This window comes from Salvelinus alpinus, chromosome 10 (assembly GCF_045679555.1).
Source record: "Salvelinus alpinus chromosome 10, SLU_Salpinus.1, whole genome shotgun sequence".
Taxonomy (NCBI): domain Eukaryota; kingdom Metazoa; phylum Chordata; class Actinopteri; order Salmoniformes; family Salmonidae; genus Salvelinus; species Salvelinus alpinus.
This window is the reverse complement of record NC_092095.1, coordinates 69,160,487-69,188,184: the sequence shown is the minus strand read 5'-3', so window position 1 is coordinate 69,188,184 and position 27,698 is coordinate 69,160,487. Positions and strand designations below refer to the sequence as shown.

General features: G+C 43.1%; 1 protein-coding gene across 1 annotated transcript in view; it reads right to left on the bottom strand.

Annotated features, from left to right (window-relative positions):
* dmd (dystrophin) overlaps positions 1 to 27,698 on the bottom strand; it is a 290,129-nt gene that overhangs the window by 77,854 nt on the left and 184,577 nt on the right. The window contains exons 44-55 of the mRNA XM_071330767.1: positions 27,188 to 27,363; positions 26,177 to 26,324; positions 22,880 to 23,005; positions 22,320 to 22,469; positions 21,696 to 21,894; positions 21,367 to 21,524; positions 20,560 to 20,677; positions 19,914 to 20,125; positions 17,504 to 17,658; positions 10,442 to 10,631; positions 4,669 to 4,841; positions 3,999 to 4,155 (exon numbers count right to left, since the gene is read on the bottom strand). Of these exons, the coding sequence (XP_071186868.1) occupies positions 3,999 to 4,155; positions 4,669 to 4,841; positions 10,442 to 10,631; positions 17,504 to 17,658; positions 19,914 to 20,125; positions 20,560 to 20,677; positions 21,367 to 21,524; positions 21,696 to 21,894; positions 22,320 to 22,469; positions 22,880 to 23,005; positions 26,177 to 26,324; positions 27,188 to 27,363 (1,962 nt within the window). The remainder of the gene's footprint in view (positions 1 to 3,998; positions 4,156 to 4,668; positions 4,842 to 10,441; positions 10,632 to 17,503; positions 17,659 to 19,913; positions 20,126 to 20,559; positions 20,678 to 21,366; positions 21,525 to 21,695; positions 21,895 to 22,319; positions 22,470 to 22,879; positions 23,006 to 26,176; positions 26,325 to 27,187; positions 27,364 to 27,698) is intronic.

Here is a 27,698-nt window from a genome sequence, read left to right as displayed (position 1 = left end):
CTGTCATCAGTTCTTAATGATGTTGCAGAGTACTGTCATCAGTTCTTAATGATGTTGCAGAGTACTGTCATCAGTTCTTAATGATGTTACAGAGTACTGTCATCAGTTCTTAATGATGTTACACATTGTCATTAGTTCTTAATTATGTTACAGAGTACTGTCATCAGTTCTTAATTATGTTACAGAGCACTGTCATCAGTTCTTAATGATGTTACAGAGTACTGTCATCAGGTCTTAATGATGTTACAGAGTACTGTCATCAGTGCTTAATGATGTTACAGAGTACTGTCATCAGTTCTTAATGATGTTGCAGAGTACTGTCATCAGTTCTTAATGATGTTGCAGTGATTGTCATCAGTTCTTAATGATGTTACAGAGTACTGTCATCAGTTCTTAATGATGTTGCAGAGTACTGTCATCAGTTCTTAATGATGTTACAGAGTACTGTCATCAGTTCTTAATGATGTTACAGAGTACTGTCATCAGTTCTTAATGATGTTATAGAGTACTGTCATCAGTTCTTAATGATGTTGCAGAGTACTGTCATCAGTTCTTAATGATGTTACAGAGTACTGTCATCAGTTCTTAATGATGTTGCAGAGTACTGTCATCAGTTCGCAATGATGTTACAGAGACTGTCATCAGTTCGCAATGATGTTACAGAGTACTGTCATCAGTTCTTAATGATGTTGCAGAGTACTGTCATCAGTTCTTAATGATGTTACAGAGTACTGTCATCAGTTCTTAATGATGTTACAGCGTACTGTCATCAGTTCTTAATGATGTTACAGAGTACTGTCATCAGTTCTTAATGATGTTACAGAGTACTGTCATCAGTTCTTAATGATGTTACAGAGTACTGTCATCAGTTCTTAATGATGTTACAGAGTACTGTCATCAGTTCTTAATGATGTTACAGAGTACTGTCATCAGTTCTTAATGATGTTACAGAGTACTGTCATCAGTTCTTAATGATGTTACAGAGTACTGTCATCAGTTCTTAATGATGTTACAGAGTACTGTCATCAGTTCTTAATGATGTTACAGAGTACTGTCATCAGTTCTTAATGATGTTACAGAGTACTGTCATCAGTTCTTAATGATGTTACAGAGTACTGTCATCAGTTCTTAATGATGTTGCAGAGTACTGTCATCAGTTCTTAATGATGTTACAGAGTACTGTCATCAGTTCTTAATGATGTTACAGAGTACTGTCATCAGTTCTTAATGATGTTACAGAGTACTGTCATCAGTTCTTAATGATGTTACAGCGTACTGTCATCAGTTCTTAATGATGTTACAGAGTACTGTCATCAGTTCTTAATGATGTTACAGAGTACTGTCATCAGTTCTTAATGATGTTACAGAGTACTGTCATCAGTTCTTAATGATGTTACAGAGTACTGTCATCAGTTCTTAATGATGTTACAGCGTACTGTCATCAGTTCTTAATGATGTTACAGAGTACTGTCATCAGTTCTTAATGATGTTACAGAGTACTGTCATCAGTTCTTAATGATGTTACAGAGTACTGTCATCGGTTCTTAATGATGTTACAGAGTACTGTCATCAGTTCTTAATGATGTTACAGAGTACTGTCATCAGTTCTTAATGATGTTACAGAGTACTGTCATCAGTTCTTAATGATGTTGCAGAGTACTGTCATCAGTTCTTAATGATGTTACAGAGTACTGTCATCAGTTCTTAATGATGTTGCAGAGTACTGTCATCAGTTCGCAATGATGTTACAGAGACTGTCATCAGTTCGCAATGATGTTACAGAGTACTGTCATCAGTTCTTAATGATGTTGCAGAGTACTGTCATCAGTTCTTAATGATGTTACAGAGTACTGTCATCAGTTCTTAATGATGTTACAGAGTACTGTCATCAGTTCTTAATGATGTTACAGAGTACTGTCATCAGTTCTTAATGATGTTGCAGAGTACTGTCATCAGTTCTTAATGATGTTGCAGAGTACTGTCATCAGTTCTTAATGATGTTACAGAGTACTGTCATCAGTTCTTAATGATGTTACAGAGTACTGTCATCAGTTCTTAATGATGTTACAGAGTACTGTCATCAGTTCTTAATGATGTTACACATTGTCATCAGTTCTTAATTATGTTACAGAGTACTGTCATCAGTTCTTAATTATGTTACAGAGTACTGTCATCAGTTCTTAATGATGTTACAGAGTACTGTCATCAGTTCTTAATGATGTTACAGAGTACTGTCATCAGTTCTTAATGATGTTGCAGAGTACTGTCATCAGTTCTTAATGATGTTGCAGTGATTGTCATCAGTTCTTAATGATGTTACAGAATGTCATCAGTTCTTAATGATGTTGCAGTGATTGTCATCAGTTCTTAATGATGTTGCAGAGTACTGTCATCAGTTCTTAATGATGTTGCAGTGATTGTCATCAGTTCTTAATGATGCATGATGTCCTCATTAGGAGTATGATGATATATTACAGAAACATTCCAATATTGTGTATTCCTAACATCTCCATAATGCAGTGAACTTGCAGTGTGGCTCATCTGCTCTGCTCACTGAACAACTTATGCTGTTATAAACCAGTTATATACCAGCTAGAAACCAGCTATAAATCAGATATAAACATATATAAACTAGTTATAAACCAATTATAAACGAGATATAAACCAGTTATAAACAGATATAAACCAGTTATAAAGCAGATATAAACCAGTTAAAAACCAGATATAAACAAGATATAAACCAGTTATAAAACAGTTATAAACCGGTTATAAACAGATATAAACCAGTTATAAACCAGATATAAACCAGATTTAAACCAGATATAAACCAGTTATAAACCAATTATAAACGAGATATAAACCAGTTATAAACCGGTTATAAACAGATATAAACCAGTTATAAAGCAGATATAAAGCAGATATAAACCAGATATAAACCAGTTAAAAAACAGATATAAACGAGATATAAACCACTTATAAAACAGTTATAAACCGGTTATAAACAGTTATAAACCAGATATAAACCAGATTTTAACCAGATATAAACCAGTTATAAACCAGATATAAACCCGTTATAAACCAGATATAAACCAGTTATAAACCAGATATAAACCAGTTATAAACCAGTTATAAACCAGTTATAAACCAGATATAAACCAGTTATAAACCAGTTATAAACCAGTTGTAAACTGGTTATAAACAGATCTAAACCAGTTATAAACCAGTTATAAACCGGTTATAAACAGATATAAACCAGTTATAAACCAGTTATAAACCAGATATAAACCAGTTATAAACCAGATATAAACCAGTTATAAACCAGTTATAAACCGGTTATAAACAGATATAAACCAGTTATAAAGCAGATATAAAGCAGATATAAACCAGATATAAACCAGTTAAAAACCAGATATAAACGAGATATAAACCAGTTATAAACCAGTTATAAACCAGATATAAACCAGATTTAAACCAGATATAAACCAGTTATAAACCAGATATAAACCAGTTATAAACCAGATATAAACCAGTTATAAACCAGTTATAAACCAGTTATAAACCAGATATAAACCAGTTATAAACCAGTTGTAAACTGGTTATAAACAGATCTAAACCAGTTATAAACCGGTTATAAACAGATATAAACCAGTTATAAACCAGTTATAAACCAGATATAAACCAGTTATAAACCGATATAAACCAGTTACAAACCAGTTATAAACTAGATATAAACCAGATATAAACCAGTTATAAACCAGATATAAACCAGTTATAAACCAGATATAACCCACATATAAACCATAACATCTGCTTATGATTTCTGACGCATCAATGAATCTATGAACCAACCAACTAGTGGATCACCCAACCAACCACCCACCCACCCACCCAACGAACCAGCTAACCACCCACCCACCCACCCAACGAACCAGCTAACCAACCAACCAGCTAACCAACCAACCAGCTAACCACCCATCCAGCCAGTCTTCCGCTCTCACCCTGTGTGTGTTCAGCTGTTGTTGCACAGCAGGGACGTCGCCCCCTACTGGTGGTTCCTGCTCCAGCAGGTCAGTCTTCATCTGCAGCCAGGCTATCAGCTCCTGAAGGGTCATGTGTATCCGCTTCCATGGAGCCATTTCCCCTTCCAGGTGAGATCTACAACATACACATAGAAGCATAGATATAAGACTGGATTATAGATATTCCCATCTAAACTGGACTGGATCGTAGATATTCCTATCTAAACTGGACTGGATCGTATATATTCCTATCTAAACTAGACTGGATCGTAGATATTCCTATCTAAACTGGACTGGATCATAGATATTCCTATCTAAACTAGACTGGATCATAGATATTCCTATCTAAACTGGACTGGATCAAAGATATTCCTATCTAAACTAGACTGGATCATAGATATTACTATCTAAACTGGACTGTTGATCCGGGGATGCTCAACCCTCCCTCCTGGTGAAGAAAGGTCCTGCAGGCGTTTGCTCCAACCCTACTCAGTCTAACACACCTGTACTAATTAGGTGCTCATCCCGGACCTTGATTATCTGAATCAGGTGTGTAACAACAGGGATGGAGTGAAAACCTGCACCCTTTTGTCACCATGAATGAACACATGGAGGCAGGCATGAGAAAGGGAGCTGGCCTGGTGTCTACCTCATACTCATGGTTTTGCTACGGAGCTCGTCCCAGCGCTGGCCCATGTTGTCCAGTCGGCTCTGTAGGAGTACGGCATCGTCTGAGCCGGTCAGAGAGGTCACGATACGCTGACCATTCTCATCCAGAGAGTGGTACAGTTCTGTGTGGCCATCTATCTCCCCCTGAAGGTCCTACACACACACACACACACACACACACACACACACACACACACACACACACACACACACACACACACACACACACACACACACACACACACACACACACACACACACACACACACACACACACACACACACGTCCTATCATTAGTTGGTATCTAAATAATTAGAATGTTCTGTGGTACATGCCTCTCTGAATGAATTCGATGCATTTTGTTAATGTATTATTAGTCCTATTAAAGCCTAGGAACCATTAGATGAATATCTATATATTATAATAATGATATGTCCTCCTATAGAAGGAACCATTAGATGAATATCTATATATTATAATAATGATATGTCCTCCTATAGAAGGAACCATTAGATGAATATCTATATATTATAATAATGATATATGTCCTCCAATAGAAGGAACCATTAGATGAATATCTATATATTATAATAATGATATATGTCCTCCAATAGAAGGAACCATTAGATTAATATCTATATATTATAATAATGATATATGTCCTCCAATAGAAGGAACCATTAGATGAATATCTATATATTATAATAATGATATGTCCTCCTATAGAAGGAACCATTAGATTAATATCTATATATTATAATAATGATATATGTCCTCCAATAGAAGGAACCATTAGATTAATATCTATATATTATAACAATGATATGTCCTCCTATAGAAGGAACCATTAGATTAATATCTATATATTATAATAATGATAGATATGTCCTCCAATAGAAGGAACCATTAGATGAATATCTATATATTATAATAATGATATATGTCCTCCTATAGAAGGAACCATTAGATGAATATCTATATATTATAATAATGATATGTCCTCCAATAGAAGGAACCATTAGATGAATATCTATATATTATAATAATGATAGATATGTCCTCCTATAGAAGGAACCATTAGATGAATATCTATATATTATAATAATGATATATGTCCTCCAATAGAAGGAACCATTAGATGAATATCTATATATTATAATAATGATATATGTCCTCCTATAGAAGGAACCATTAGATGACTACATATTATAATAATGATAGATATGTCCTCCTATAGAAGGAACCATTAGATGAATATCTATATATTATAATAATGATATATGTCCTCCAATAGAAGGAACCATTAGATGAATATCTATATATTATAATAATGATATATGTCCTCCAATAGAAGGAACCATTAGATGAATATCTATATATTATAATAATGATATATGTCCTCCTATAGAAGGAACCATTAGATGAATATCTATATATTATAATAATGATATATGTCCTCCAATAGAAGGAACCATTAGATGAATATCTATATATTATAATAATGATATATGTCCTCCTATAGAAGGAACCATTAGATGAATATCTATATATTATAATAATGATATATGTATATATTATAATAATGATATATGTCCTCCTATAGAAGGAACCATTAGATGACTACATATTATAACAATGACGGATATGTCCAAACAGAGCAGCCACTCTCTCAGCCTAATATTCTAGAATGATCCTAATGAATCCATTACTTTCTCATTATTGTCATCAATGTCCTGCAGGTAAAAGAGACAGGTTTTCCAGGTATTACCTGAGTACATTCTCCACTAGCTGGGTACATACATATTACCAAAGCTTCCCACCTCACCATACACTCTTAGAAAAAAGGTGCAATCTAGAACCTAAAAGGGTTCTTCGGCTGTCCCCATAGGAGAACCCTTTGAAGAACCCTTTTGGTTCCAGGTAGAACCCTCCGTGGATATGGGTTCTAGATGGAACCAAAATGGTTCTATCTGGAACCAAAAAGGGTTCTCCTATGGGGACACCTTAAGAACCCTTTTGGAACCTTTTTTGTAAGAGTGTACTCTCAATCTAATGTTCTATAAAGATCCTAATTAGTCCATTCCTTTCCTCTGACTGTCATCATCAGATGCTACAGGTCTAAGAGTCATGTGGCTGTGAGGTTTGATCTCAGAGAGGGCAGAACGACATCACAGAATAGAAGACTACATAACAACCATTCATAGAATCTCCTTAGCAACCCCATGTGCCTCATTGACTTAATGCACGTACCAAAACCACACAACAAGTTTCCTCACAGGAAAACATTAAGTTATTTGAATTTAAATTGAATTTAAATTAAAAATTAAAAAGAACAGGGGCATGGACTCTACAAGTTGTGGAAAGCGTTCCACAGGGATGCTGGCCCATGTTGACTCCTATGCTTCCCACAGTTGTGTCAAGTTGGCTGGATGTTCTTTGGGTGGTGGACCATTCTTGATACACGTGGGAAACTGTTGAGTGTGAAAAACCCAGCAGCGTTGCAGTTCTTGACACTCTCTAACCGGTGTGACTGGCACCTACTACTATACCCCGTTCAAAGTCACTTAAATCTTTTGTCTTGCCCCTTCACCCTCTGAATGGCATACATACACAATGCATGTCTCAATTGTCTCAAGGCTTAAAAATCATTTTTTAACCTGTCTCCTCCTCTTCATCTACACGGATTGAAGTGGATTTAACAAGTGACATCAATAATGGATCATAGCTTTCACCTGGTCAGTCTATGTCATGGAATGAGCAGGTGTACTTAATATTCTGTCCACTCAGTGTACAGCAACAACAAAGCCTACGGTATTAAATGGACCATTTCTGACCGTGGTTCATTCAAGTGAGCACTACGTCTGAAGCTGTCTTTCTCCAGCTCTGAGACAGACGAACAGTACAAGACAGAAGAATACATAGACACGTTCAGTACGGGACAGAAACCCTTCCTAGTGACCAGTAAGTTGTAATCTCTAACCTGTACATGGTAGGTCTTCCTGTGCAGCATATTATCCACTTAACGCTTCACACAACTAAGAAAACATGTCTTCTGTCGCCAAACCCAAACAAGCGTAGATGCTTTCTGTGTTTGTCTGTGAGCTACAATGAGCCCTATGCCTATGTGAGTGTGTGTGTGAGTGTGTGTGTGTGTGTGTGTGTGTGTGTGTGTGTGTGTGTGTGTGTGTGTGTGAGTGTCTGCTCGTGTGCATGTGTGTGAGGAAGAGGGAGAGACCCAATAGAATGAGGTACAGAAGGCTGGTTGATGTCCGACACACAGCGACTGTTGTTCACTGGGGGAGAGAGTGGAGAAAGTGGGCGACTACTGCTGCACAGAGGGTCAGAAATGTTCCTTTTCCAAACTCAGAACAGGCCCTTCTCTTCACAACCCACAATACAGTGTGAGTTGGAGGGGGGGGGGGTCCTGTCTTTGTCCGCTCCTTGGAGTCTGGACCTTGTCTCGTCCCCCCAGCCAGGCCCAACATTCCTGTCATACCAGCCGGGGTATTGAGGGACACACATGTCAGGCAGGGGAAGGTACTGAGGACAAGAGACTGGCTCAGACTACTGGCTGCTTTCTAGGACACATCACAAACCCTGCACATACTGTACTGTACTGACACCTCCCCCACCCTGAGACACTTCACACTAATGCCACTCAAGCTGAGCTGACTCAACTGAAAGATGACTCAACAATTTAACTTTGTTGAATTGAGTCTATGAAATGACTCTTAACTAAGTCTATAAACTGATTCTGAACTGACTCTGAATTGACTCTACAGTATCAACAGTTTGTGTGTGTGAGTACCTGGAACTGCCCCAGCAGGTGACTGACTCTACAGTATGAACTGAGTGTGAGTACCTGGAACTGACCCAGCAGATGACTGACTCTACAGTATGAACTAGGTGTGAGTACCTGGAACTAACCCAGCAGGTGACTGACTCTACAGTATGAACTGAGTGTGAGTACCTGGAACTAACCCAGCAGATGACTGACTCTACAGTATGAACTGAGTGTGAGTACCTGGAACTGACCCAACAGATGACTGACTCTACAGTATGAACTGAGTGTGAGTACCTGGAACTGACCCAGCAGATGACTGACTCTACAGTATGAACTGAGTGTGAGTACCTGGAACTGACCCAGCAGATGACTGACTCTACAGTATGAACTGAGTGTGAGTACCTGGAACTGACCCAACAGATGACTGACTCTACAGTATGAACTGAGTGTGAGTACCTGGAACTGACCCAGCAGATGACTGACTCTACAGTATGAACTGAGTGTGAGTACCTGGAACTGCCCCAGCAGGTGTCTGACTCTACAGTATGAACTGAGTGTGAGTACCTGGAACTAACCCAGCAGATGACTGACTCTACAGTATGAACTGAGTGTGAGTACCTGGAACTGACCCAGCAGATGACTGACTCTACAGTATGAACTGAGTGTGAATACCTGCAACTGCCCCCGCAGGTGACTGACTCTACAGTATGAACTGAGTGTGAGTACCTGGAACTGCCCCAGCAGGTGTCTGACTCTACAGTATGAACTGAGTGTGAGTACCTGGAACTGCCCCAGCAGATGTCTGACTCTACAGTATGAACTGAGTGTGAGTACCTGGAACTGCCCCAGCAGGTGACTGACTCTACAGTATGAACTGAGTGTGAGTACCTGGAACTGCCCCCGCAGGTGACTGACTCTACAGTATGAACTGAGTGTGAGTACCTGGAACTAACCCAGCAGGTGACTGACTCTACAGTATGAACTGAGTGTGAGTACCTGGAACTAACCCAGCAGGTGACTGACTCTACAGTATGAACTGAGTGTGAGTACCTGGAACTAACCCAGCAGATGACTGACTTTACAGTATGAACTGAGTGTGAGTACCTGGAACTGACCCAGCAGATGACTGACTCTACAGTATGAACTGAGTGTGAGTACCTGGAACTGACCCAGCAGATGACTGACTCTACAGTATGAGCTGAGTGTGAGTACCTGGAACTGACCCAGCAGATGACTGACTCTACAGTATGAACTGAGTGTGAGTACCTGGAACTGACCCAGCAGATGACTGACTCTACAGTATGAACTGAGTGTGAGTACCTGGAACTGCCCCAGCAGGTGTCTGACTCTACAGTATGAACTGAGTGTGAGTACCTGGAACTAACCCAGCAGATGACTGACTCTACAGTATGAACTGAGTGTGAGTACCTGGAACTGACCCAGCAGATGACTGACTCTACAGTATGAACTGAGTGTGAGTACCTGGAACTGCCCCAGCAGGTGTCTGACTCTACAGTATGAACTGAGTGTGAATACCTGCAACTGCCCCCGCAGGTGACTGACTCTACAGTATGAACTGAGTGTGAGTACCTGGAACTGCCCCAGCAGGTGTCTGACTCTACAGTATGAACTGAGTGTGAGTACATGGAACTGCCCCAGCAGGTGTCTGACTCTACAGTATAAACTGAGTGTGAGTACCTGGAACTGACCCAGCAGGTGACTGACTCTACAGTATGAACTGAGTGTGAGTACCTGGAACTGCCCCCGCAGGTGACTGACTCTACAGTATGAACTGAGTGTGAGTACCTGGAACTGCCCCCACAGGTGACTGACTCTACAGTATGAACTGAGTGTGAGTACCTGGAACTGCCCCAGCAGGTGTCTGACTCTACAGTATGAACTGAGTGTGAGTACCTGGAACTAACCCAGCTGGTGACTGACTCTACAGTATGAACTGAGTGTGAGTACCTGGAACTGCCCCAGCAGGTGTCGTACAGCCTCAGGGTCTTCCAGCAGCCTCTCCTTGTGTGATGCGTCCAGCAGGACGTTACAGGTGGTCTCTGCCTCCGTCAGCCAGTTAAGGAACTCCTTCAGATCCAGGTAGAACTGCTGCAGCAGCCTCAGAGCAGCTGACAGAGCCACCTCACGGTCCCCGACACTACATACAGAAATATGAACATATACAGTGGGGAGAACAAGTATTTGATACACTGCCGATTTTGCAGGTTTTCCTACTTACAAAGCATGTAGAGGTCTGTAATTTTTATCATAGGTACACTTCAACTGTGAGAGACGGAATCTAAAACAAAAATCCAGAAAATCACATTGTATGATTTTTAAGTAATTAATTTGCATTTTATTGCATGACATAAGTATTTGATCACCTACCAACCAGTAAGAATTCCGGCTCTCACAGACCTGTTAGTTTTTCTTTAAGAAGCCCTCCTGTTCTCCACTCATTACCTGTATTAACTGCACCTGTTTGAACTCGTTACCTGTATAAAAAACACCTGTCCACACACTCAATCAAACAGACTCCAACCTCTCCACAATGGCCAAGACCAGAGAGCTGTATAAGGACATCAGGGATAAAATTGTAGACATGCAACAGGCTGGGATGGGCTACAGGACAATAGGCAAGCAGCTTGGTGAGAAGGCAACAACTGTTGGCGCAATTATTAGAAAATGGAAGAAGTTCAAGATGACGGTCAATCACCCTCGGTCTGGGGCTCCATGCAAGATCTCACCTCGTGGGGCATCAATGATCATGAGGAAGGTGAGTTATCAGCCCAGAACTACACGGCAGGACCTGGTCAATGACCTGAAGAGAGCTGGGACCACAGTCTCAAAGAAAACCATTAGTAACACACTACACCGTCATGGATTAAAATCCTGCAGCGCACGCAAGGTCCACCTGCTCAAGCCAGCGCATGTCCAGGCCCGTCTGAAGTTTGCCAATGACCATCTGGATGATCCAGAGGAGGAATGGGAGCAGGTCATGTGGTCTGATGAGACAAAAATAGAGCTTTTTGGTCTAAACTCCACTCGCCGTGTTTGGAGGAAGAAGAAGGATGAGTACAACCCCAAGAACACCATCCCAACCGTGAAGCATGGAGGTGGAAACATCATTCTTTGGGGATGCTTTTCTGCAAAGGGTACAGGATGACTGCACCGTATTGAGGGGAGGATGGATGGGGCCATGTATCGCGAGATCTTGGCCAACAACCTCCTTCCCTCAGTAAGAGCATTGAAGATGGGTCGTGGCTGGGTCTTCCAGCATGACAACGACCCGAAACACACAGCCAGGGCAACTAAGGAGTGGCGCCGTAAGAAGCATCTCAAGGTCCTGGAGTGGCCTAGCCAGTCTCCAGACCTGAACCCAATAGAAAATCTTTGGAGGGAGCTGAAAGTCCGTATAGCCCCGCGACAGCCCCGAAACCTGAAGGATCTGGAGAAGATCTGTATGGAGGAGTGGGCCAAAATCCCTGCTGCAGTGTGTGCAAACCTGGTCAAGAACTACAGGAAACGTATGATCTCTGTAATTGCAAACAAAGGTTTCTGTACCAAATATTAAGATCTGCTTTTCTGATGTATCAAATACTTATGTCATGCAATAAAATGCAAATTAATTACTTAAAAATCATACAATGTGATTTTCTGGATTTTTGTTTTAGATTCCGTCTCTCATAGTTGAAGTGTACCCATGATAGAAATTACAGACCTCTACATGCTTTGTAAGTAGGAAAACCTGCAAAATCGGCAGTGTATCAAATACTTGTTCTCCCCACTGTATACAGACACTGTTGTTAGCACCTCTACACACACACACAGGTCACAAGTTCAGAGGGCAAACTGGGGTCATACGTCAGTGTTATGATCTGGCCTGTCAGGGGAAATTTAGTAGAACTAACAGTGAGGGTCAATGTGTGTGTGTGTTCAGATGTACTGTGCATTGTGTGTGTGTTCAGATGTACTGTGCATTGTGTGTGTGTTCAGGTGTACTGTGCATTGTGTGTGTGTTCAGATGTACTGAGAGACAGCATGATGAAGTGCTTTCAGGAGCATGTGGGACTGATGCAGACTGACTGACTGACTGACTGACTGACTGACTGACTGACTGGTTGACTAACTGACTGGTTGACTGACTGACTGACTGACTGACTGACTGGTTGACTAACTGACTGACTGACTGGTTGACTAACTGACTGACTGACTGACTGACTGACTAACTGACTGACTGACTAACTGACTGGTTGACTAACTAACTAACTGACTGACTAACTAACTAACTGACTGACTGACTTACTGACTGACCGACTGACTAACTAACTGACTGACTGACTGGTTGACTAACTAACTGACTGACTGACTGACTAACTAACTGACTGACTAACTGACTGGTTGACTAACTAACTAACTGACTGACTAACTAACTGACTGACTGACTGACTGGTTGACTAACTAACTGACTGACTGACTAACTAACTGACTGACTGACTGACTAACTAACTGACTAACTAACTGACTGACTGACTGACTGGTTGACTAACTAACTGACTGACTGACTGACTAACTAACTAACTGACTGACTGGTTGACTAACTAACTAACTAACTGACTGACTAACTAACTAACTGACTAACTAACTAACTGACTGACTGACTAACTAACTAACTAACTAACTGACGGACTAACTAACTAACTAACTAACTAACTGACTAACTAATAACTAACTAACTAACTAACTAACTAACTAACTAACTAACTAACTAACTGACTAACTAACTAACTAACTGACTGACTGACTGACTAACTAACTAACTGACTGACTGACTGGTTGACTAACTAACTGACTGACTGACTGACTGACTAACTGACTGACTGACTGACTGACTGACTGACTGACTGACTAACTAACTGACTAACTAACTGACTGACTGACTGGTTGACTAACTAACTGACTGACTGACTGACTAACTAACTAACTGACTGACTGGTTGACTAACTAACTAACTAACTGACTGACTGACTAACTAACTAACTGACTAACTAACTGACTGACTGACTGGTTGACTAACTAACTAACTGACTAACTGACTGACTGACTAACTGACTGGTTGACTAACTAACTAACTGACTGACTAACTAACTAACTGACTGACTGACTTACTGACTGACCGACTGACTAACTAACTGACTGACTGACTGGTTGACTAACTAACTGACTGACTGACTGACTAACTAACTGACTGACTAACTGACTGGTTGACTAACTAACTAACTGACTGACTAACTAACTGACTGACTGACTGACTGGTTGACTAACTAACTGACTGACTGACTGACTGACTGACTAACTAACTGACTGACTGACTGACTAACTGACTAACTAACTGACTGACTGACTGGTTGACTAACTAACTGACTGACTGACTGACTAACTAACTAACTGACTGACTGGTTGACTAACTAACGAACTAACTGACTGACTAACTAACTAACTGACTAACTAACTAACTGACTGACTAACGAACTAACTAACGGACTAACTAACTAACTAACTGACTAACTAATAACTGACTAACTAACGAACTAACTAACTAACTAACTAACTAACTAACTAACTAACTAACTAACTGACTGACTGACTAACTAACTAACTAACTAACTAACTAACTGACTAACTAACTAACTAACTGACTGACTAACTAACTAACTAACTGACTGACTGACTGACTGGTTGACTAACTAACTGACTGACTGACTGACTGACTGACTAACTGACTGACTGACTGACTGACTGACTGACTAACTAACTGACTAACTAACTGACTGACTGACTGGTTGACTAACTAACTGACTGACTGACTGACTAACTAACTAACTGACTGACTGGTTGACTAACTAACTAACTAACTGACTGACTGACTAACTAACTAACTGACTAACTAACTGACTGACTGACTGGTTGACTAACTAACTAACTGACTAACTGACTGACTGGTTGACAAACAAACTAACTAACTGACTGACTGACTGACTAACTAACTGACTGACTGACTGACTGGTTGACTGACTAACTAACTGACTGACTGACTGACTAACTGACTAACTGATTAACTGATTGACTGACTGACTGACTGACTAACTGGTTGACTAACTAACTAACTGACTGACTGACTGACTCACTGGTTGACTAACTAACTAACTGACTGACTGACTGACTAACTGGTTGACTAACTAACTGACTGACTGACTGACTGACTAACTAACTAACTAACTGACTGACTGGTTGACTGACTAACTGACTGACTGGTTGACTGATTAACTGACTGACTGACTGACTGACTAACTGGTTGACTAACTAACTAACTGACTGACTGACTGACTGACTGACTGGTTGACTAACTAACTAACTAACTGACTGACTGACTGACTGGTTGACTGACTAACTGACTGACTGGTTGACTGATTAACTGACTGACTGACTGACTAACTAACTAACTGACTGGTTGACTGACTGACTGACTGGTTGACTAACTAACTGACTGACTAACTAACTAACTGACTAACTAACTAACTGACTGACTGACTAACTAACTAACTAACTAACTGACGGACTAACTAACTAACTAACTAACTGACTAACTAATAACTGACTAACTAACTAACTAACTAACTAACTAACTAACTAACTAACTAACTGACTAACTAACTAACTAACTAACTGACTGACTGACTGACTAACTAACTAACTGACTGACTGACTGACTGGTTGACTAACTAACTGACTGACTGACTGACTGACTAACTGACTGACTGACTGACTGACTGACTGACTGACTGACTGACTGACTGACTGACTAACTAACTGACTAACTAACTGACTGACTGACTGGTTGACTAACTAACTGACTGACTGACTGACTAACTAACTAACTGACTGACTGGTTGACTAACTAACTAACTAACTGACTGACTGACTAACTAACTAACTGACTAACTAACTGACTGACTGACTGGTTGACTAACTAACTAACTGACTAACTGACTGACTGACTAACTGACTGGTTGACTAACTAACTAACTGACTGACTAACTAACTAACTGACTGACTGACTTACTGACTGACCGACTGACTAACTAACTGACTGACTGACTGGTTGACTAACTAACTGACTGACTGACTGACTAACTAACTGACTGACTAACTGACTGGTTGACTAACTAACTAACTGACTGACTAACTAACTGACTGACTGACTGACTGGTTGACTAACTAACTGACTGACTGACTGACTGACTGACTAACTAACTGACTGACTGACTGACTAACTGACTAACTAACTGACTGACTGACTGGTTGACTAACTAACTGACTGACTGACTGACTAACTAACTAACTGACTGACTGGTTGACTAACTAACGAACTAACTGACTGACTAACTAACTAACTGACTAACTAACTAACTGACTGACTAACGAACTAACTAACTGACGGACTAACTAACTAACTAACTGACTAACTAATAACTGACTAACTAACGAACTAACTAACTAACTAACTAACTAACTAACTAACTAACTAACTAACTAACTGACTGACTGACTAACTAACTAACTAACTGACTAACTAACTAACTAACTGACTGACTAACTAACTAACTAACTGACTGACTGACTGACTGGTTGACTAACTAACTGACTGACTGACTGACTGACTGACTAACTGACTGACTGACTGACTGACTGACTAACTAACTGACTAACTAACTGACTGACTGACTGGTTGACTAACTAACTGACTGACTGACTGACTAACTAACTAACTGACTGACTGGTTGACTAACTAACTAACTAACTGACTGACTGACTAACTAACTAACTGACTAACTAACTGACTGACTGACTGGTTGACTAACTAACTAACTGACTAACTGACTGACTGGTTGACAAACAAACTAACTAACTGACTGACTGACTGACTGACTAACTAACTGACTGACTGACTGACTGGTTGACTGACTAACTAACTGACTGACTGACTGACTAACTGACTAACTGATTAACTGATTGACTGACTGACTGACTGACTAACTGGTTGACTAACTAACTAACTGACTGACTGACTGACTCACTGGTTGACTAACTAACTAACTGACTGACTGACTGACTAACTGGTTGACTAACTAACTGACTGACTGACTGACTGACTAACTAACTAACTAACTGACTGACTGACTGGTTGACTGACTAACTGACTGACTGGTTGACTGATTAACTGACTGACTGACTGACTGACTAACTGGTTGACTAACTAACTAACTGACTGACTGACTGACTGACTGACTGGTTGACTAACTAACTAACTAACTGACTGACTGACTGACTGGTTGACTGACTAACTGACTGACTGGTTGACTGATTAACTGACTGACTGACTGACTAACTAACTAACTGACTGGTTGACTGACTGACTGACTGGTTGACTGACTAACTGACTGACTGGTTGACTGACTAACTGACTGACTGACTGGTTGACTGACTGACTGACTGACTGACTGACTGGTTGACTGACTGACTGACTGACTGACTGGTTGACTGACTGACTGACTGACTGGTTGACTGACTGACTGGTTGACTGACTGGTTGACTGACTGACTGGTTGACTGACTGAATGACTGACTAACTGACTGACTGACTGACTGATTAACTGAATGACTGACTGACTGACTGGTTGACTGACTAACTTACTGACTGATTAACTGAATGACTGACTGGCTGGTTGACTGACTGACTGGTTGACTGACTGACTGAATGACTGACTGGTTGACTGACTGACTGACTGGTTGACTGACTGACTGGTTGACTGACTGACTGACTGACTGACTGGTTGACTGACTGGTTGACTAACTGACTGACAGAATAACAGACTGACTGGTTGACTAACTGACTAACTAACTGACTGACTGGTTGACTAACTGACTAACTAACTGACTGACTGGTTGACAGAACAACAGACTGACTCACCGTTTGTTGATGTGCTCCCAGGTAACGTTCATGGCGTCGGTCATCTGTGTGACCTTGTGTGTGTGGTCGGTGGTGTAAAGGGTTAACAGCTTCCCTGCCAGGTCATTGGTCACGTCCACCTGACCCTGCCACTGGTGCAGCTCCTTCACAAACAGCTGTTGAGACCACAGAAAACAGTTATAGATAAAGACATAAAATAACGATACAGAACATCACCCTAATACACAGTAACAACCCAGAGGAAGCAGAGACAGAGATCCTCTAAATATACGGCTCTGATTGGAAGTCCTCAATCTAGAGTTTTAGTTGTAGCCTAGCAACAACACCTGACTCAACAAATGAAGATCCAGGATGGAAGAACATTCATATCAGTTGTTCCTCTAACGAGACTAGAGGGAGTCATAACAACACAGGGACTGTAACATGATTCCTGGAAACGTTGCTGAGCAGAGTGCTACAACAGGCCTGTTGGATATTGTAATATTCACTATTCCAGGCTGTGCCACTCTAGTCTCATTACAGTCTCATCCTGTTATACTGTAGTGATGAGGCTTCCTCATCTAGTCCTTATCAGAGAGACGCCTCGCAGCTTTACACATATTACCTTTCTGGAATCATCTACACTCTGTGCTGCACATGATCAAGTGTGTGTGTGTGTTTGTGTGTGTGTGTGTGTGTGTGTGTGTGTGTGTGTGTGTGTGTGTGTGTGTGTGTGTGTGTGTGTGTGTGTGTGTGTGTGTGTGTGTGTGTGTGTGTGTGTGAGAGAGAGAGAGAGAGAGAGAGAGCGAGAGAGGGTTCGCCACGGTTGCAATCTGAGCCCTGCCCTCTTCAATATTTACATCAACGAATTGGCCACTATTCTAGAAACATCCTCAGCCCCTGGTGTTAGTCTCCACAATCCAGAGGTTAAATGCCTACTCTTCGCAGATGACCTATGCCTGCTGTCACCCACAGCACATGGCCTACAGCAGAGCCTGGACCTGCTAGAGCAGTACTGCCAGACCTGGGCCCTGGCAGTAAACCCCAAAAATACTAAAATAATGATTTTCCTGAGAAGATCCAGATCTCAGGGAATTAGACCAAAATTTGGCTACAACTAATTTAATATGTCATTGAACCAATTGCACTTTATGGCAGCGAGGTGTGGGGTCCACTTGCAAAACAAGATTTCATCAAATGGAACAAACACCCCATTGAAACCCTGCATGCAGAGTTCTGTAAGATTCTCCTACATGTCCAGAGGAAAACTACAAACAATGCATGCAGGGCAGAATTAGGCCAATATCCACTAATAATAAAAACTCAAAATACAGCAATTAAGTTTTGGAAACATCTAAAATACAGTGACCCCCTCTCATATCGTTACCAAGCTCTGCAATGCCAAGAGCTGAGCAAAGAAAAGAGTCCCCTCATCCAGCTGGTCCTGGGGCTGAGTTCACAAACCTGTTCCACTAACACACTGAAGCCTCAGGACCAGAACATCCAATCAATCAGAATAAACCAAATTACAACACAGTCAAAACAAAACTACATTACTTATTGGGAAACACAAGCACAAACACAAAGCAAAATGCAGTGCTATCTGGCCCTAAATCGACAGTACACCGTGGCTAAATATTTGACCATGGTTACTGATCAAAACCTTAAAAAAACCTTGACAAGTACAGGCTCAGTGACCACAGCCTTGCCATTGAGAAGGGTAGACACAGGAAAACCTGGCTCCCTGTAGAGGAAAGGCTGTGCAACCACTGCACAACAGCAGAACCTGAGACGGAGCTGCATTTCCTGACAAAATTTGAAAAATATAAAACAATTAGAGAGTATTCAAGGTTTCAAAGACCTCTCTGATGAGAGTAGGCTACCCGTCCTGTTGGGGGAGGACGCAGAGAGCTGTGGGTTGGCAGCGCACTACATTGCTGCCTGCCATAAGTTGAGGGACAGTGTCTGACAGACCAATCAACCTGCACATGTACTCTACTGTATGCTTATTGTTATTGTTGAATGTATGGTTATTTTGACACTTGGTTATTGTTGTTACTGTTGTCCCGTTGACAATTTTGATTCTCATTATTTTCATATTGTAAATATCCAAAGTTAATCTTTGGCAATATGTACATTGTTACGTCATGCCAATGAAGCAAATTGAATTGAAATTGAGAGAGAGAGAGAGAGAGAGAGAGAGAGACAGAGACAGAGACAGAGAGAGAGAGAGACAGAGACAGAGACAGAGACAGAGAGAGAGAGAGAGAGAGAGAGAGAGAGAGAGAGAGAGAGAGAGAGAGAGAGAGAGAGAGGTAGAGTGTGTATGTGTGTGGGCGTATGTGTGTGTGTGTGCGTATGTGTGTGTGTGTGCGTATGTGAGTGTACGTATGTGTGTGTGTGAGTGTTTGTGTGTGCATGTGTGTGTAACCTTAAGGTCAGTGTTTTGCTTCTTCAGAGCATCCATGGTGTAGGAAATATCCTGCCACGACTCCAGCTTGTCATTGGCTCGTTTGATGAGAGGTTCCACCTCCTTCCTGGCGTCCAACCAATCAGAGGAGTCCTGCAGCATGTTCTGTAGCTGTTGATGTCTATCGGCCAGTCTGCCCTGTGACTCCTCCCAGTGGGTCTGCAGCCTGTCAACTACACACACACACACACACACACACACACACACACACACACACACACACACACACACACACACACACACACACACACACACACACACACACACACACACACACACACACACACACACACACACACATACACACATTAGTGCATCAGTTAGTTTGTTCAGTCAGCGACTGAGCTGAATCAAGGTTCTCTAACAGGCCATACTGATACATAGTTTGTGGTTATTAATGGAGTCATTGATGAGTTTGTGTTTAGCAATAACAGTTTGTGGTCAGTTTGTAGTCATTGATGACAGTTTGTAGTCAGATCATTGTCATTGGTGATAGTTTGCGGTCCGTTTGCGGTCCGTTTGCGGTCCGTTTGCGGTCCGTTTGCGGTCCGTTTGCGGTCCGTTTGCAGTCAGTAAGCGTAGTAAGTAATGGTTGTGGTTGGCGTACTGCGGTCGGTGATAGCAGCTCGTGTCTCCTGGTTGTTGGTTTTGTTCTTCAGGTTCTGGGCTGCAGTCAGCTGACCCTCCAGCTGGGGGCGCCGCCGCTCCATGTCCCCCAGTGCTCCCTACAGACACCGACAGAACATTTCAATGAATATCTGGATGTCAAGTATTTAAAAGTATTTTACCCATGTATTTGAGCCAGGTCAGTGCCTGTGTTCACTAAGCGTCTCAGAATACGAGTGCTGATCTAGGATCAGATCCCCCCCGGTCCATGTCATCATGTATTCATTATGATCGAAAGGCCAAACTGATCCCAGATCAGCACTAGGATCTGGTCCTCTCTCTAGTATTCATTATGATCTAAAAGGCTAACCTGATCCCAGATCAGCACTAGGATCTGGTCCTCTCTCTAGTATTCATTATGATCTAAAAGGCTAAACTGATCCCAGATCAGCACTATGATCTGGTCCTCTCTAGTATTCATTATGATCTAAAAGGCTAAACTGATCCCAGATCAGCACTAGGATCTGGTCCTCTCTCTGGTATTCATTATGATCTAAAAGGCTAACCTGATCCCAGATCAGCACTAGGATCTGGTCCTCTCTCTAGTATTCATTAGGATTTAAAAGGCTAAACTGATCCCAGATCAGCACTATGATCTGGTCCTCTCTCTAGTATTCATTATGATCTAAAAGGCTAACCTGATCCCAGATCAGCACTCCTGCTCTGAGACTCTTTATGAATACAGGCCAGGGTCTCAGCGGCTAAATGGAGTCTCTCACACTCTGTGACACACTGGTTGACCCCTGACCTTGGTCTTGACGATCATGTGGTTGATGTCGTCCAGGTCGGCCACGGTCACCCTCTGTGTCTGTACCATCTGATCCAGCAGGGATAGCCAATCAGAGAGCTCTGCCCAGGCCTTGTTGAACTGAGCCAGGGCTGGGGCGTCTCCCTGGAGGGTCTCAACTGGAGGGGGGCAGCGTGATACAATCAGTAGCCATACGGTCTCACACACACACACACACACACACACACACACACACACACACACACACACACACACACACACACACACACACACACACACACACACACACACACACACACACACACACACACACACCCTCATCTCCTTACTGGTGGTTTTCTGGATCCTCAGAGCGGCCAGCCTCTCTCGGTGTACTATCATTTGCCCCTGAATGGCCCTCCAATCATCACTCAGACTGTGGTACTTCTCCTTCTCTGGTTGGCTGGGAGGCGTGTCCTTGTACAGCTCCTGGCCCTTAGCCAACACCCCCTCCACCTCAGGCTTCTTGACCTGGACTTCATCTATGAGCTGAAACATCACAAACCATTCCAAAACCATGAAACTACTCTCAATCTTAATTTGTCTTTCAGACATTCCTCCCGTCTTCTCTCCCAGCCTCCTTTTCCAGCTGGAAGAAAAGTAGGTCTAAGGTCCCTCACCATTGACCGTTTTCTCCCATCTGTTTTGAGAAGGAGGTGTGGAGAGAGGATGCAAAGAATGAAGGAAAGATGAATTGAGATAGGCCTTGGTCCCTGTAGGCATGGATGGATGGAGGGAGGGAGGGAGGGAGGGAGGGAGGAAGCAAGGAAGGAAGGGAGGGAGGGAGGGAGGGAGGGAGGGAGGGAGGGAGGGAGGGAGGGAGGGAGGGAGGGAGGGAGGGAGGGAGGGAGGGAGGGAGGGAGGGACAAATTGACTGATAGATGGATGGATGACTGGATGGATTGATAGTCTACCTTGGGTTCCACATTGTCAGGGTTTTCCTCTAGGGTGGTCCTGGTGGTTGAGGTCCAGGAGGAGAGGTAAGTCAGCTGGTCCTGGAAGTGAGACAGGTCCTTCAGCAAGCTCTCAATCTGCTTCTGCTTCTCAGGCAGGTCTTTAGACACCTATAGGGAGGAGGGAGAGGAAGGACCCAAGTGTTTTCAATGGTAGGGAGGAGGAAGGCACATCCAGGAATATTATATTGAAGGAAAAAAGGAACTTAATATGAAGCAGGATACAGTCCACTCACACACACACAGTATAAAGGTCTCCTACAGGGAGGAGGGAGAGGCCCCGAGTTGGGGGCCATTTTAGTTGAATTTCAAGAGCATTTCCAATGGTAGGAAGGAATATACAGTACACTTGATCATTCACTAAAAAACATTACACATGAACCCAACATTAAGCTAAAGCATAGACTGCTCATACACACAAGTTGAAATGCAGACATCGGGTAGTCAACATGTTCAACATCCAACTGATCTTATCCATCCTCAAATAGGACAGAAGCTCCTCTATAGAAAGGGATACTAACCTGTACCCAGCGTGTGTTGATCATCTTGATTTCTTTCTGTTTGTCAGCAGGGAGGGGTACGGTGCCGGTCCTCGTGTTGATGGTATCCACATTGTTCTGTCTGGCTGGTAGTTCCAACACACGAGCCTGCACAAACACACACACACACACACACACACACACACACACACACACACACACACACACACACACACACACACACACACACACACACACACACACACACACACACACACACACACAAACACACACACACACACACACACACACACACACACACACACACACACACACACACACACACACACCACACACCACACACCACACACCACACACACACACACACACACACACACATATGTGTTTGAACATAGACAATCTCCAAATACAGATCATAAATGAAATAAAAACTGATCAATGATGTGGCCAGTGGGACATAGGTGTATGTAGCTTTGGGGGCCTTCACAACCTGTGTCCCAGTAATCTAGACTAGGAGACAGACTAGTGAGAGATGTTCCCTGGCCAGTAATCTAGACTAGGAGACAGACTAGTGAGAGATGTTCCCTGGCCAGTAATCTAGACTAGGAGACAGACTAGTGAGAGATGCTCCCTGGACAGTAATCTAGACTAGGAGACAGACTAGTGAGAGATGTCCTCTGGCCAGTAATCTAGACTAGGGGACAGACTAGAGAGAGATGTTCCCTGGCCAGTAATCTAGACTAGGGGACAGACTAGTGAGAGATGTCCTCTGGCCAGTAATCTAGACTAGGAGACAGACTAGTGAGAGATGTTCCCTGGCCAGTAATCTAGACTAGGAGACAGAGTAGTGAGAGATGTCCTCTGGCCAGTAATCTAGACTAGGAGACAGACTAGTGAGAGATGTCCCCTGGCCAGTAATCTAGACTAGGAGACAGACTAGTGAGAGATGTTCCCTGGCCAGTAATCTAGACTAGGAGACAGACTAGTGAGAGATGTTCCCTGGCCAGTAATCTAGACTAGGAGACAGACTAGTGAGAGATGTTCCCTGGCCAGTAATCTAGACTAGGAGACAGACTAGTGAGAGATGTCCTCTGGCCAGTAATCTAGACTAGGGGACAGACTAGTGAGAGATGTTCCCTGGCCAGTAATCTAGACTAGGGGACAGACTAGTGAGAGATGTCCTCTGGCCAGTAATCTAGACTAGGAGACAGACTAGTGAGAGATGTTCCCTGGCCAGTAATCTAGACTAGGGGACAGACTAGTGAAAGATGTCCTCTGGCCAGTAATCTAGACTAGGAGACAGACTAGTGAGAGATGTCCTCTGGCCAGTAATCTAAACTAGGAGACAGACTAGTGAGAGATATCCTCTGGCCAGTAATCTAGACTAGGGGACAGACTAGTGAGAGGTCCTCTGGCCAGTAATCTAGACTAGGAGACAGACTAGTGAGAGGTCCTCTGGCCAGTAATCTAGACTAGGGGACAGACTAGTGAGAGGTCCTCTGGCCAGTAATCTAGACTAGGAGACAGACTAGTGAGAGGTCCTCTGGACAGTAATCTAGGCTAGGGGACAGACTAGTGAGAGGTCCTCTGGCCAGTAATCTAGACTAGGGGACAGACTAGTGAGAGGTCCTCTGGCCAGTAATCTAGACTAGGAGACAGACTAGTGAGAGGTCCTCTGGCCAGTAATCTAGACTAGGGGACAGACTAGTGAGAGATGTCCTCTGGCCAGTAATCTAGGCTAGGAGACAGACTAGTGAGAGATGTCCTCTGGCCAGTAATCTAGACTAGGGGACAGACTAGTGAGAGATGTCCTCTGGCCAGTAATCTAGACTAGGGGACAGACTAGTGAGAGATGTTCCCTGGCCAGTAATCTAGACTAGGAGACAGACTAATGAGAGATGTCCTCTGGCCAGTAATCTAGACTAGGAGACAGACTAGTGAGAGATGTTCCCTGGCCAGTAATCTAGACTAGGAGACAGACTAGTGAGAGATGTTCCCTGGACAGTAATCTAGACTAGGAGACAGACTAGTGAGAGATGTTCCCTGGCCAGTAATCTAGACTAGGAGACAGACTAGTGAGAGATGTTCCCTGGCCAGTAATCTAGACTAGGAGACAGACTAGTGAGAGATGTTCCCTGGCCAGTAATCTAGACTAGGAGACAGACTAGTGAGAGATGTTCCCTGGCCAGTAATCTAGACTAGGAGACAGACTAGTGAGAGATGTTCCCTGGCCAGTAATCTAGACTAGGAGACAGACTGGTGAGAGATGTCCTCTGGCCAGTAATCTAGGCTAGGGGACAGACTAGTGAGAGGTCCTCTGGCCAGTAATCTAGACTAGGGGACAGACTAGTGAGAGGTCCTCTGGCCAGTAATCTAGACTAGGAGACAGACTAGTGAGAGGTCCTCTGGCCAGTAATCTAGGCTAGGGGACAGACTAGTGAGAGGTCCTCTGGCCAGTAATCTAGACTAGGGGACAGACTAGTGAGAGGTCCTCTGGCCAGTAATCTAGACTAGGAGACAGACTAGTGAGAGGTCCTCTGGCCAGTAATCTAGGCTAGGAGACAGACTAGTGAGAGATGTTCCCTGGCCAGTAATCTAGACTAGGAGACAGACTAGTGAGCGATGTTCCCTGGACAGTAATCTAGACTAGGAGACAGACTAATGAGAGATGTTCCCTGGCCAGTAATCTAGACAAGGAGACAGACTACTGAGAGGTCCTCTGGCCAGTAATCTAGACTAGGAGACAGACTAGTGAGAGGTCCTCTGGCCAGTAATCTAGACTAGGAGACAGACTAGTGAGAGATGTTCCCTGGCCAGTAATCTAGACTAGGGGACAGACTAGTGAGAGATGTTCCCTGGCCAGTAATCTAGACTAGGAGACAGACTAGTGAGAGGTCCTCTGGCCAGTAATCTAGACTAGGAGACAGACTAGTGAGAGGTCCTCTGGCCAGTAATCTAGACTAGGAGACAGACTAGTGAGAGGTCCTCTGGCCAGTAATCTAGACTAGGAGACAAACTAGTGAGAGATGTTCCCTGGCCAGTAATCTAGACTAGGGGACAGACTAGTGAGAGATGTTCCCTGGCCAGTAATCTAGACTAGGAGACAGACTAGTGAGAGATGTTCCCTGGCCAGTAATCTAGACAAGGAGACAGACTAGTGAGAGATGTTCCCTGGCCAGTAATCTAGACTAGGGGACAGACTAGTGAGAGATGTTCCCTGGCCAGTAATCTAGACTAGGGGACAGACTAGTGAGAGATGTTCCCTGGCCAGTAATCTAGACTAGGAGACAGACTAGTGAGACTTGTTGTTGGCCGTACCGTGACTTTCTCCAGGGTGGCGTTCATCTGGTGGTGATCTCCAGGCGTCAGGGGGATGGCCACTACCTCCTCAGCCTCATCCAGCCAGGACAGGAACTCCCCCATGTCCTCCTGCAGCCCCATCGCTGCAGTACGTGCCTCTGCAGACCTGACACACACAGGGAACAGTTAGGAGGAATACCGTATACACGCACGCACGCACGCACGCACGCACGCACGCACGCACGCACGCACGCACGCACACACACACACACACACACACACACACACACACACACACACACACACACACACACACACACACACACACACACACACACACACACACACACACACACACACACACAGTACTCAGTCAGGGAATAGTTGAGACACATAATGCAGTTGACGGACATATTAACATACAGACGGACGGTAAAAACAGACAGGATGTGATGTGCAGACATTCACACTGGTACTGTAGACATTCACACTGGTACTGCCGACATTCACACTGGTACTGCCGACATTCACACTGGTACTGCAGACATTCACACTGGTACTGCCGACATTCACACTGGTACTGCCGACATACACACTGGTACTGCCGACATTCACACTTGTACTGCAGACATTCACACTGGTACTGCAGACATACACACTGGTACTGCAGACATACACACTGGTACTGCAGACATACACACTGGTACTGCAGACATACACACTGATACTGCCGACATACACACTGGTACTGCCGACATTCACACTGGTACTGCCGACATACACACTGGTACTGCAGACATACACACTGATACTGCAGACATACACACTGATACTGGAGACATACACACTGGTACTGCCAACATACACACTGATACTGCAGATATACACACTGGTACTGCAGACATACACACTGGTACTGCAGACATACACACTGGTACTGCAGACACACACACACACACACACACACACACACACACACACACACACACACACACACACACACACACACACACACACACACACACACACCTCCTCTTCCTCTCTGCGATCTCCTGGGTGACGTTCACCCAGCGTGTGTTGAGGGTGTTGAGCTGTAGCCTGATCTGAGCTCCGCCCTCCTGGGTACTCTGACCAATGATCTCCTTCCCTGCAGCGTTCAGCCCTGCCACCACACCTCCCTGGGCCCCCACGCTCTCCTGCAGCTCCTGACACACCACAGGGTCACAGGGCAAAGGTCATACAACATGTTAATTCGATCAGCTACAAGCACCCGTTCATTGTTTCATGGTTGAGCAGGTTGAACTGTTTTTATAAACTGTTTAGCTGACACAGCATGTCATCATGTTGTCAACAGGAAACTGTTTTTATAAACTGTTTAGCTGACACAGCATGTCATCATGTTGTCAACAGGAAACTGTTTTATTAAACTGTTTAGCTGACACAGCATGTCATCATGTTGTCAACAGGAAACTGTTTTTATAAACTGTTTAGCTGACACAGCATGTCATCATGTTGTCAACAGGAAACTGTTTTTATAAAC